The sequence below is a fragment of the Manacus candei genome, unplaced genomic scaffold (assembly GCF_025592945.1).
Source record: "Manacus candei isolate 608988 ecotype Guabito, Panama unplaced genomic scaffold, ASM2559294v1 h1tg000006l, whole genome shotgun sequence".
Lineage (NCBI taxonomy): Eukaryota > Metazoa > Chordata > Aves > Passeriformes > Pipridae > Manacus > Manacus candei.
This window is the reverse complement of record NW_026138054.1, coordinates 97327-110302: the sequence shown is the minus strand read 5'-3', so window position 1 is coordinate 110302 and position 12976 is coordinate 97327. Positions and strand designations below refer to the sequence as shown.

Sequence of the window (12976 nt, the reverse complement as noted above, 5' to 3'; positions counted from 1 at the left end):
CACAGTCCCTGCATCCCTAATGTCCCCAGTGTCCCCAAACCTCCAGTGTCACCAACAACACCCCCAAATCCCCTCACCACCCTGGGGCCAGCCAGACCCTGCAACCCCCATCACTGCTGGCTGCTCCCTCCCTCATTAGACCCAGATAGTGTTGGAACTAATTATGTTCCCAGTTACCCCTCCCTTGGCCCCTGCTCATGACAACCTGATGTGACAACACATCTGACATTAGGGGCACCAAACCCCTGGCATTCCACCCCAATTCCCACCCACATCCTGTCACATCCATCACCAAGGAAAAGCCCTTTTATTGTAGCTGGGGAGGGCCTGAGGTGGGGGGAGAGGGAGGGGGAAGGAGCCCAGGGGAGGGACTCAGAGGAGCCACCATGTTCCCCAGTAAGAGGGGTGGGTGAACCAGGACCCCCCGACACCCCAAACCCCATCCTCTCCTTCTACTCCTAAAGTGACACTGAGGTGGGAAACTCAGTGTGGGGGAGGGGTTGGGCTTTTCCTTGTTCACAGTGAATTTGGGGTAATGGGGGAGGTCCCACCTGCTTGGCCTGGCTGGATCTGCACTGTAGGGGAGCTTATTCACTCCCAATTTAAATCCCTGGAGCATGATTTGGGGAGAGGGAAGGGAAACCCTCTGGTGGGGAGAGCAGGGAGGAAAACAGGTTCACGTGTGGCGAGCTTGGGGTGGTCAGGGTTGGGGGGGAACAGAGCCAGGATTCAGCTCTCCTGGTGATGCCAAAACCATTCTGATGAGCTTTGCTGGTGAAATAAAATTGGGAAAGTGGCTTCTCTGGTGTGGCTGCAGCAGGTCCAAGGTCACAGGGTGAGAGAGAGTGCAGGGGGGAGGTAATTTGTTCCCTGAAAATGCCCTGTGAGGGATTTGCCACCTCCCTCCATCCCACTCCAAAGCCAAGGGAGGAAGGGGAGACCAGCACTGTGGGGCTCAGGGTAGGATGGACCCTTCACCCACCCAAGGGCAGCTATGGGGGACAGGGGGGCAGCACCTGGGGGGACCCCGCTGCCCAGGGAGTGGGGAATGGCACTTCACTTAGAGAGAGAAAGAAATAGAGAAGAAGAAAAAGCCACACATCATTTGGAAGAATCAGGCAGGAGCTGAGTGGTCCCAGGAGGCTGGAATGGTCCCAGGGGTCTGGAGCAGTCCCAGGGGTCTGGAGCCCCCCACCAGCCCCCCGCCAGCCCCCCCTACTCTATCAGTTCCACGTAGTTGGCAGGGAACATGCCAAAGTGACCATCAGGGCCGTAGCCACGCCACCAACCCTCGTCAATCATCTCGATGTTGGTGATGATGTTCTCGGGATCAAAGGAGATCTCGGTGTCATCAGCTGGAATGGAATAGAGAGAAGGAGGGGGGGTCAGACCACCTGTACCCTCCCCGCTCTGGGGTTTCCAACATAAGAGGAGTGTGGAGCTGCTGGAGCAAGTCTAAAGGAGGTCTCAGAGATGCCCCGAGGGCTGGAGCCCCTCTGCTCTCTGGACAGGCTGGGAGAGCTGGGTGTGTTCACCTGGAGGAGAGAAGGCTCTGGGGAGACGTGAGAGCCCCTTCCAGTGCCTAAAGGGGCTCCAAGAGAGCTGGAAAGGGACTTTGGACAAGGGCCTGGAGTGGCAGGACACAGGGAATGGCTGTGGGTCTCACCAGCCTGGTAGTCGTAGAGCGCTCGGGCACAGAGCCCCTTCCCCGCCAGGTCCGGCGGCTCCTGGTACTCCAGCCCATAGTTGTATTTGGCATCATCAGCTCGTTCCTTCAGGAAGGAAGGAGAGAGGGAGAACAGGAATTACCAGAAGAAAAGGGAGGGAGGGAGGAAAACAGCAATGTGAAGCACCCAGAGAGGTAGATCACCCCTGGGGCTCAGAGGCTGGAGGTCCCGGGTGCCCCCCGGAATAAAACCTGGGCTCTGGGAAAGTCTTGCCACATGTCTCTGCCACAGGACCCAGGAGACCAAACCAGCCCTGAGCCAAAGAGTCAAGGTGGCCACCTCTCCAGTCAACACTGATCCCTGTCCCTTGAGATCTCATCCCAACAAAACCACTGGAGACCAGTGGCAGACAACCCGTCTGGAATCTGATCCTTATCCCTTAGGGTCCCCCCTGCAGAGAGAGGTTCAACTCCCATGGATAAGCTCCAGCTTCCCATGGAGCTTTCTGCTGGAGCCTGAGCCAGCTGTCATTTGCTTTCCTCTGGAAAGGCTGAGGGGATTGCTCAGCCCATCTACTCTGGAATCCTTTGGAATCTGCTGGACACTTCCAGACAAATTCCAGAATGATAAAATGATGTTTGGAATGCTGATGGTTTGGTGAGCAGAGGAGAGGAAACCAAAGGGCCCCACATCTCCAAGGGAAGCACAGCACAACCCCACTATTAGCCACTGGAGAATATTGGAGCACGCCAAGAATAGCTGGGAGTTCCAGCTCTGCTGGGGTTGGATGTGCAGGAGAAGGAGGAGAAAGGGCTTTGGAAGAGGCTTGTGGATCCTCTCCCCTCACTGGCTCTGGAGCACTGACAACAGCTGGACGGCCCTGGAGTACAGGCTGGGTGCCAGGGGCTCAGCACCAGCGTCTCCCACTGGGAGCACTGGGGAGGGATGCAGCAGCACCCCCTCACCAAGCAGATGCACTGGAGTGCAGGTGAGCTCCAGGGTTTCTCCTACTGATTTTAGCCCAGAAAAGGGTTCCAGACCCATCCTAAAGGATAAAGCCACGCTTTCCCACATGAATCCTGGCCCCTCCTCAGGGGTCCCTGCCCCCCAAACGCACCTGGGGAGGCTCCTCATAGATGGCTGAGGGCTCCGGAGGCTCCTCGTACAGATTCGTCTCTTCCACACGGGACATCGGGACGCCAGAATTGTACCCAGAGTCTCGTCCTGAGGAGAAACATGGCATCTGTCACCAAAATCATGCCCTGTTCCCTTGTCCATCTGCCTCCTGCTCCAGGCTGGAGTGACAGCACATTCCTGGTGGAAGCTGGGTGTCCCCCAGATCTCCTGTCCAGCCAGGGAATGGAGCGTGCTTGGACCATGGGATGGGGCAGGCAGGAAGTACAGAAGAGAGCAAGCAGGGGTTTAGGGAGCAGTGAAAAGGACAAGGGAGAGATCCAGGATCTCCAACAGGGAAGGGATAAACTCGAAGGGATAAACTCACTCCAGATGAACCATGTTCCCGTGGAGGGGAAGGGCTGGAGTGGAGGCCATGGCCAAGAGCAGCATCTAGTGGTGATGGTGGCCTGGCTACACTGGAGCATGGCCCTGGCCCTCAGCACATCCCAGTCTGTCCCTGGTCTCTGCCTCACCCCTGGCCCTCTCCTTGTCTCTGGCCCTCAGCCTGTCCCTGCCCCCCACCTCATCTCTGGACCCACAGCTTGTCCCTGGTCCTCAGTTCATCCCTGGCCCCCACTTTGTTGTCCCTAAACCCCACCTCACACCTCATCATCCCTGGCCCCCACCTTGTTTCTGCCCTCATCTCCTCCCTGCACATGGCAGGGGGGTGGAACTAGATGGTCCTTCAGATCCCTTCCAACCCAAACCAACCTGTGATTCCATGATTCAGGGACAAGGCCAACCCTCGGTGCCACCCACAGCACATGGGGAGACCTCTGGGCACAGCCAGCCCTCTTCTGGAATCGCTCCCTGTCCCAAACCACTGGGAAGTGGTTAAGCAGGGGCACCTTCCACTAGCCCAGGTTGCTCCAAGTCCCATCCAACCTGCCTTGAACACTTTCAGGGCTGGGGCAGCCGCAGCTTCTCTGGGCAGCCTGTGCCAGGGCCTCCCCACCCTCACAGGGAAGAATTTCTTCCCAATATCCCATCTAACTCTGGAGTTGGGAAACCCCTGCAGAGGGGGTGTCTCAGCTGTGTCTCAGGGCACTTTGAGCAAGTCCAAGTGTGACTGTCAAAGCCCCTGTGGTCTGGAGGGGGCTGGGGGTGCTCAGAGCTGAATTCCAGCCTTTCAGCAGGAGATATCCTCATCCCCTGGACACTGAGCCTTCAGCTGAGGACTAGGAGGAACCGTCCTCACCTCAGCATCACACTCAGCCCTGGCTGGAGACAAACATGGGGGTTCCTGGTCCAAGGAATGGGAAAAACACATGGAGTCTCTGAGCCAGGCCTCAACATGCCCAATTTTGTGGAATCTATTTGGAAAGATGCAGAGAAAAGCTCTGGGGAGGGAGCCAAGCACGAACCTGCTGCAGGCACTGGGGAGGCTGGAGGTGACCCCCAAACATCCCCACTGGGGGAGGCAGGACTGGGCACAGAGTTCACCTCCTTCTGCAGGAACGGGCTGCGGAGCTTCCCTGGAAAAGGAGACTGAGGGGCTGCAGGAGCTGGGCAGGCAGCAGGACTCCCAGCCCACGACTGTGCACCCAGGGGTGCTGCTGAGTCACCCTCCCAAGCAGGATTTTCCAGCTCTAATCCTAGTTGTGGAAAACAAGTTTGGCAACTGGTTACAGCAGCAGCAAAGGGAAGATTAAAAAAAAAAAAAAAAGATTTTGGGGGAGCAAGAGGAGCTGGGAGACCCTGCCACTGGCTCTCCAGGGTGATTTCTGGAGCAGTCTGAATGCCACAGACATCAAACTGGGAGGGGATGATGCAAACTGGTTTCTGCCAGTCCATTTCCTGTGGCAAGAGTGAACTGTGCACTGCTATCTCTCCATCTCCACCTCCAAACCAAACAAAAGCTGAGGAGAAGAATTGCCAGACAAACCCTACCAGCACCAAGACTCCAGTCTACCCTCACCTCTGAGTCTGATCAGTTCCAGGGTATTTATCTCCTTTTCTTCCATGAAAACCATCAAATCCTAATGAAATACCTCAAAATCAGCCTCTCCCCCTGATGTTTAACCAGCAAAAAGGACATTTTCCCAGTGTGGAGTTTCTTCCTCTCCCACTCATGCCTTGCCTGCCCAAGGAAGAAGGGATTTGTGCTCCTGTCACCAAGTAAAAGTGATTATTCAATGAATCAATTTAAGGTGCTTTGGAGGGGGTTGCACTGAGGAGGAGGAGGCAGTCACCCAGGGGTGTCATGCGCTCACAGGGACTTCCTCAGCTGCTCTCAGCTCTGCTTTGCAAACTTCCTGGTTTCTATCAGAGAGATCAAATCAGGCTCTTCCAACATCCTGCTTGGCTCGGGCAATGCAAAAACTTGGGCAGAACTTTGGGCCGTCGGGATAGATTGCAATGGTGGTGTCTTTCTGGTGTCAATGTGTTGAACTTCCATTGAAAAAAATGAAATTTGAGGTTCAGAAGGGAAGGCAGAGTATGGAAAACTTCTGTCTTGGTGGTTAAAACTTGGCACAGCTGGAACCTCACTTTGGAAAATGGCAAGAGCTGGGGGTGGGACACCACAGCAAAGAACATCGACGTGATGAGAGCTGCCTGTTCTCAGCCCGAACAGCGGCCTCACAGTATCACAGCCCCACTGGGACCCCACTGGGACCCTGCTCCACTGGGACACGGTGGGGGACTGAGGGTGGCCCCCATTGCCCTCCCTGTGTCCCCTCACACCCCTCACACCTGGTTGTGCCACCCTCCCTGTGTCCCCTCACACCGTACCTGGTTGGGCCAGTGTCCCTGTGTCCCCTCACACCATACCTGGCTGTGCCACCCTCTCCCTGTCCCCTCACACTGTACTTGGCTGGGTTGGTGTCCCTGTGTCCCCTCACACCCCTCACACCTGGCTGTGCCACCCTCCCTGCGTCCCCTCACACCGTACCTGGCTGGGTTGATGTCCCCGTGTCCCCCGGCCCCGCTCTCTCCCTCTGCTTGAAGATGTCACGGGGGTTCACGGCTCTCTGTGCAATCAGAGTCGCAGCCTCCTGCCCAGGGAAGGGCCCAGATGCCACGTCAAGGTCACAGAGCAGCAGCAGGGGGGGCAGAGCCGAGGCAGACACCCCCCAGAGCGCTCCCAGCTCCATACCTGGGCTTTCTCCACCGACTCGCTTCTCTTGAAGCCCTTCCTCTGTCGGGTCTCGTACTCCTCAGCCTGCTCCTTCTGCAGCACCAAGAGAGGGTCTGGGTGCTGAGCTAGCCCACTCTGGACACATCCAGCTGCTCCAGCCCCATCCAGTTCCTTCCAGCATCATCCTATCCCCATCCTGCCTCTTCTGCCCACTCCAGTCCCTCCAGCCCCATCCTGCCTCCTCTGGACCCAAGGAACTCACATGGCGATGGAGGGGGAATGGAGAGGAAACCCTGGATCTGGGAGGGAGGCTGAGAAAAGGCACTTGGTTTCATGGAATCATGGAATGATTCAGATTGGAAAAGCCCTCTGAGATCACCAAGCCCAACTGTTTCCCCAGCACTGCCAAGGCCACCCATGTCCCCATGTGCCACATCCACATGTCTTTTAAATCCTCCCAGGGTTGGGGACTTCACCACTGCCCTGGGCAGCCCTTTACCATGAAGGAATTCTCCCAATATCCAACCTAAACCTCCCCTGTGCAACCTGGCCATTTCCACTTGTCCTATCCCGGGTCTCTATCCCCTCCATCACGGATAAACCTCGCCCGGGGCCAACGCCAGAGCTCACCCATTGCTGCTGCTCCCTGTCCCTGTTCTCAGCCTCCTGTTGCTGCTGGAGTCTCCTGTGGGGACAAACTGGGGTTAAAACCAAGGATTTGGGACCTCAGCCCATTGCAGCTCCCTGGGAAGAGCACAGGAAGGATGTCCCCCTCACTCTGGGGACACTCCCCCTCACTTTGGGGCCAGATGAGGAGTCGCAGGTCACCCTTGGAGAGAAGAACATTGTGAGAGGGGCAGGAGCAGCTCCAAATATTGGGATTAATCCAGAGAAATCTCTTCCTCAGGGATATGGACATGAGCATCCAGATGTGGGGGTCAAGCAGACTTCCCTGCAGTCCCTCAGGGCTCAGATTCCCCCAAAGCCAGCCTAGACCTCCAGTACCCCAAAAACAGGGGCCATGGGTGTTAGGGAGGAGTTTGGGAAGCAAGAGGGGGATGAGTGGGCAGGGAGAGCTAGGGAGATGCTCCCTCCAACCCAGAGCAAAATCCTCTCCACATATGCTCCCTTAAAGGAGATTGTCTGGGATTGCAGGAATTCCAGCAGTGAGGAATGCATGGACATGATCCACCATTCCCTGAGGAACAACCTCTGCAGGAGTCGGGACAGCTCACATACATGGTGACAAGGATACCCAGCACCACCGAGAGACCCCAGAGGGCAGGAAGGCCTCTTGGAATCATTCCCAACATCCCACTCACTTCTGGGCTTCGATTTCACTGGATCTGGCTTTGAACCTCTGCTCCCTCCCTGCCGCCTCCTGCAGCTCCCGCTCCCGCCGTTCCTGCTCCAGCCGCTGCCGCTCCTCCTCCACCCTCCTCTTCTCCTCCAGCCGCCGGTTCTCCTCATCCTTCTGAGGGCACACAGGCACGGAGGGGTGGGGGTCACAGGCACTGCCCCCAGCCCTCTGCATCCCAGGGCACGCAGCAGGTCCCAGGGCTGGTGGCCCCCAGCCAGAAGGTTCACACATCATTAAACCCCAGTAAAACCCAACATGAAAAGGGAAGGAAACACAGGGCAGCCTTCAGAGGGGACAAAAATCAGTTTCCTCACCCAAACAGGGTTTGTTTGGAGCTGGGGTGCACCCCAGCCCCCCTCCCCCGTGCCCACCCCAGCAGCCCTGAGCCAAACTCAGATGAGAAAAAGGAGTACCTTCCTCTTTAGGACTCAGCCCCTCCTCCCTGAGCACCCGAAGGCAGCAGCTCTGCACTTCCCTGAGCTCTGGATCTCTGATTCCAGGCAGCATTACCCGATTCCCAGACAGGAACACAGCACGCGGAGAGTAATCTCCAGCTAAATCCAAAGGCTTCGTGCTCCGAGGCATGTGCTCACCTCTGCTTTGGCCCAGAAATTATCCTTATTGACCCGCTTGATTTCGGACATCGCGTTTGTCTTCTGGTAGACGGAGCCCTGGGGAGGGAAGGCACAGACAAATCACCAGTTTTGCATTTTTTGTCAAAAATCAGCCCAAATCAGCACAGTCTGGGACTTCTTCTAAGAAGTTCCTATAACCTGATGCTTTGCCCCAAAATTCAAAGAAGGGCTGGGTGAGGCCAGCAACGTGTATGTTGCCAAAAATGGGCAACTGCAGGCCCTGGCACAGTTTGCCCAGAGAAGCTGTGGCTGCCCCATCACTGGAAGTGTCCAAGGCCAGGATGGACAGGGCTTGGAGCAACCTGGTCTTGTGGAGGGGGGCAGGGGGGTGGAACTGGATGAGCTTTAAGGTCCCTTCCAACCCATCCATTCCGTGATTCCACACTTTGAACCTGCCCTGTCAGTGTAAGCCCACTGCCTCTTGTCCCGTCACTCCAGGTCCTTCTCCAAAGTCCCTCTCCAGCTCTCTTGGAATCCCTTTAGGCACTGGAAGGGGCTCTAAGGTCTCCCTGGAGCCTTCCCTTCTCCAGGCTGAACATTCCATGGATGTGTCAATGCCCAGGGAGCCACTTCCATCACTGGATGAGAGTGGTCCCAGACCTTCCCTCATCCAGAGGGACCACCCCAAAACCCTCCTGGATTCAACTCACCACAGGAGCCTGAGGCCCTGAATCCTGGAACTTGCTGCTCTCCTTGTGGAAGCTGTAGTTGGCTCCAGAGGCCTTGGCCACTTTCTCCATGATGAGTTCAGGCTCCACGTCCTCCTCTGCCCGGGCGTTGATGGTGACATGAGCCCCCTGAGCAGAAAGAACCAGCACAGGGGTGAAGGGGTCACTCTGGGAGCCCCCAAACCCACCACCTTGCCCTGGTGGGTCCTGTCTGAACTCCCGGAGCCCCCAAGGGAAGGAAAAGGGTTCTGGTGAGATGGAGAAAATCTCCAGACAGATTTTCTGGACAACCTGGTCTAAGTAGAAAGTGTCACTGCCCATGGCAGGGGGGTGGAACTGAATGGTCTATAATGTCTCTTCAACTCAAAGAATTCCATGATGCCCTAAGGGAGGACATGGGGAGGATCAGACCTTTAGGAAGTTGGCCACGGTGCTGACGTGGTTGGCGCAGGCTCCTTTCCGCACGTCATTGACACCTTCACCTGTCTGTAAAGAGAAACCATCGGCTCACCTGAGCCCATCCCAGCTGGATCCATGGCAGCAGCACCTGGATCGAGCCTGACTCTCTCTCCAGATCTCTTGGAGGCTCTTCAGGCACTGGAAGGGGCACTAAGGTGTCCCCAGAACCTTCTCTTCTCCAGGCTGGACACCCTCAGCTCTCCCAGCCTGGGCACAGGGGCTCCAGTTCCCTCCCTGATAAACTGAGGCCCATCCCCACTCACCCAGTTGACGAGGACGTATTTGGGCAGCCCGGAGTTGGGATCCTTCACCCGGCAGAAGCCGTACATCACCTTCCCACTGTTGAGCTCCTCCACCATCTCCTCCAGCCCCCCGTCTGCACCGGGAGGAAGGAGAGGGAGTGAGTCCAGCCCATTCCACACACATGCTGGGAACAGCCAAACCCATGGAGGCTGCAGCTCCCAGCCCCTTATTCCCTGGAGATTATCCCCGTGAGATTTGGGGATGTCCTACCACAGGATCATCTCAGACCCCCCAGCGTTTACCCTGGTCCTTCCATTACCTGATCATTTGTCATCCACATAATTATTTGGGAGCCAAGCCCCAGCCTTCTCTCACCCACCCCCATTCTCAGCAGCCTTCATCACCCAGTTCCTCTTCCTCAGGCTTTCACAAACCCCATACAGAAAGATCCTGGATCTGTAACCAAGTGAAGGGATGGCAGAGAAGGGGAAGGAGCTGCTCATACCCCCAGATTAATTAGAGGCTTTAATGAGAGCAGGCAGCTGCCAGCTCTGCCCACAGGTTCCTGTACAAAACCACGCTCCGGCGAGCACCGGCACAGCCGGAAAACACCTCATGAGGGCAGGAATGGTGCTGGGAAGTGGTGGAGGAACTGGCTGAGCTTTGTTCCTGCTTTGTCAGACAGGAAGTAGAGAAGGAACCAAGAGGGCGACATGGGGCAGGGCCCTGCTTGTCCACCTTCTGCCCCGACGCTTCCCTTGCTGTTAAACACATCCAGGGTGGTCTCAGCGTCAGACTTGGGGGCTCAGAAGTGAATCCCAGGGGGAAAATCCCACACAGGGCTCAGGCAGGGGCTGGGTGAGCAATGGGAAGGGCACAGCATCGCTCCCACTATGTCAAAAAGCTACCAGGAACGGAGGAAAACTACCAAAAACTCACACTCTCATCTCGAAAAAATTACTCCAGACCACAATTCCCCCTACACTGGATTGTCTGAGCCCTGAATGGGGGGAAAAGAGCCACTGACCCTGATCAGCCCTGGCAGGATGGGCACAGCCCAGCCTGGCTTGCTCTGCACTGCAGGAGCACCCAGATCGTTTCCCTCTCCTTATTAAATATTTATGCTTTGTCTCTAAATTTGGCTCCAAACCCAGCAGGGAAGTTGAAGGCTGGAAGTCTGAGGCCGGTTGGGTGAGTGCTGGCATGGAAGGACACGATGGGAATGCTAGAGGGAGAAGGGATCTGTGAGGAGCTCGGGGCACACCCTCTGCAGCTCCCCAAAACCCTCATCTGTGGCTCAACAAGAGCTTTTCCTGAACAAAATTCCCCAGCACCATGGCCCTGGCTCCATGGGCTCCGCCAGGCCCTGCAGAGCATCCCAGAAACTTCCATAGAGCTCTGTGGGTTGGGAGAAACACCTGGAAAATAGGGAAGAAGCCAGGGAGGGATAAGAGGATACAAATACCTAGAGTGGGGAAACCCTCTATTGCGCTGCTTCCCAATAGTTTTGGCTTCCCAGCCAGGAGCGTTTCAGTGGGAACCAGCAGTCAGATAAAAAATAAAAAAAACCCAATTGTGAGAAGGAGAGAATTGGAGAAGGAGAGGTTTCAGGAGCATTTAGTGGGAGCCCCAGCCAGGTGAACGGCTGGAGAGCCACATGGTCCTGCCTAAATCCGGGATCTAAAATACTTCAGAAATGCACAGAGCAACCAGGGTCCAAACTCTGGACCCTTGGGAAAGGAGGAAAATGAAAAGGAAGGAGAAGCAGAGCTGCCAGCAAGTCTCTGCTCCATACTCCTCACTCCAAAATCACACTGGACACCCCGACACAGCTGCCACCCTTGTCCAACCACCAAGGGCACTCCCCAAAACACCCTCAGGGGTTAAAAACCCCCTGACATCCCAGGCAGGCAGAGTGACAGGAGCCCTGGAAGCCCCCAGACCCACAGGAATGGGGGGACAGACCCCAACACGCTCACCTCCAGAGCCAGCCACCCGCAGGTCATTGCTGTTGCCTTCATAGGTGAACAGAGCCCTAAAATTAAGGCAGAAAGGGGATTTTTAGACAGTTTTGTCCAGCACGGTGCCCATATGGGGTGTCCACACAACCCCGACACCTCCTGAAGCTCAGAGACCCACAGAGACCCCCACCCCACATGCTGCCCACTCCACAGCCCAGGGACTTACTGATCCCCCAAGACACCCCCACAGCCCTGATCCCCTCTATACACCTCACAGCTCCTCACACACACCCACAGCCCCCCTACACACCCCTGATCCCCTCATACTACCCACACCCCTGATCCCTTCTATACATCCCACATGCCCCCCAAGCACCCCCACACTCCCTGACACTCCACATCCCCCCACAAGTACCCCCACACTCCCTGACACTCCACATCCCCCCACAAGTCACTGGCCCGGCCCTAAATCTTCCCCCAGATCACCCATCCCCAGCCATCCGTTTCACTTCCACCCCTCCACCCCCTTCCCCCCCCCCACCCCCTCCCACTCCCCCTTCATCCCCCATCCCCCACCCGAGCCATCCTCGGCCCTCCTAAGCACACACGGCCCCCAAACACCCCACAGACCCTCGCACACCCCCCGTCCCCCCACCTGCCCCCGTCACGCCCAAACATCCCCCCCAAACACCCCACAGCCCCCTCGCAAACCCCTCATCCCCCCTGGCCTGCCCCCCGTCCCCCAGCCCCTCATCGCCCCCGATGTCCCGTCACGGCCCCCCGGTGTCCCCGCCGCCCCCTCACCAGTCCGTGGCGCTGCCCGGCGCCACCACGCTCCCGTAGGCCTCCTGCAGCGCCCGCCCGTTCTTGGCCAGGTTCAGCGCCATGGCCGCGCCCGCTCCGCCCGCCGGCAGCGCGGGACCGCCCCGCCGGTGATACCGGCACCGCCCCGGGACCGCCCCGGCACCGCCCCGGGACCGCCCCGGGACCGCCCCGCCGGTGATACCGGCACCGCCCCGGCACCGCCCCGGCACCGCCCCTGGGACCGCCCCCGGCACCGCCCCGCCGGTGATACCGGCACCGCCCCGGGACCGCCCCGGCACCGCCCCGGGACCGCCCCGCCGGTGATACCGGCACCGCCCCGGCACCGCCCCGGCACCGCCCCAGGCACCGCCCCGCCGGTGATACCGGCACCGCCCCGGGACCGCCCCGGGACCGCCCCTGGGACCGCCCCCGAGATCATCCGCGGCACCGCCCCCGGCACCGCCCCCCGAGACTGGCACCGCCCCCGGCATCACCCTCGGCACGGCCCGGCCGGTGCTACCGGCATCTCCCCTGGGACCACCCCCGGGACCGCCCCCCGGCATCGGCACCGCCCCGCCGGTGCTACCGGCACCGCCCCCCGGGACGACCCTCGCCACCGCCCCCTCTCCTCCGGTGTCACCGGCACCTCCTGCCGCGCCTCACCGGCGGCCCCGCCCACAGACGGCCCTGCCCCGCCCCAGAGCCGTCAGACCGCGCCCCCGAGTCACCAGACCGCGCCCCTAGGTGCGACGCCACGCCCCCAAGAGCAGACCCCGCCCCTGAACTGACGGGCCCCGCCCCCAGACCCTCCAGGGCGGCGCGGCCCCGCCCCGCCCCGCGGAGTGTCCCCCCCTCGCCCCCCATCACCCCGCCCCCGCCGAGCCTCGGGGGTTGGTTTGGGACCCCTGTCCCAGCGCGGGTCAC

At 58.6% G+C, this 12976-nt stretch overlaps 1 protein-coding gene across 3 annotated transcripts; it reads right to left on the bottom strand.

Moving 5' to 3' along the window:
- Nucleotides 1-170: 170 nt before the first annotated feature.
- Nucleotides 171-12163, bottom strand: DBNL (drebrin like). 3 transcript variants are annotated; one of them, XM_051809619.1, is made up of 14 exons: nt 12053-12163; nt 11267-11322; nt 9308-9420; nt 8997-9071; nt 8568-8714; nt 7876-7953; nt 7245-7396; nt 6553-6607; nt 5941-6015; nt 5737-5839; nt 4208-4438; nt 2785-2891; nt 1667-1772; nt 171-1355 (listed from the first exon to the last, which is right to left on the bottom strand). In XM_051809619.1, the coding sequence occupies exons 1-14, from the start codon at nt 12133-12135 to the stop codon at nt 1216-1218; spliced, it is 1521 nt and encodes a 506-aa protein (XP_051665579.1). In that variant the 5' UTR covers nt 12136-12163; the 3' UTR covers nt 171-1215. The 3 variants fall into 3 exon arrangements, with proteins under 3 accessions (XP_051665579.1, XP_051665587.1, XP_051665592.1); XM_051809627.1 differs by having other exon boundaries at nt 173-1355; nt 4208-4318; XM_051809632.1 differs by lacking the exon at nt 4208-4438 and having other exon boundaries at nt 173-1355.
- Between the last annotated feature and the right edge of the window lie 813 nt (nt 12164-12976).

Coding starts and splice junctions, on each gene's coding strand:
- DBNL (XM_051809619.1), bottom strand. CDS start 12,135: ATGGCGCTGAACCTGGCCAAGAACGGGCGGGCGCTGCAGGAGGCCTAC. Junction 6,016..6,552: donor ACAGGGAGCAGCAGCAATGG/GTGAGCTCTGGC, acceptor TTGGTGCTGCAG/AAGGAGCAGGCTGAGGAGTA. Junction 1,356..1,666: donor GCTCTACGACTACCAGGCTG/GTGAGACCCACA, acceptor ATTCCATTCCAG/CTGATGACACCGAGATCTCC.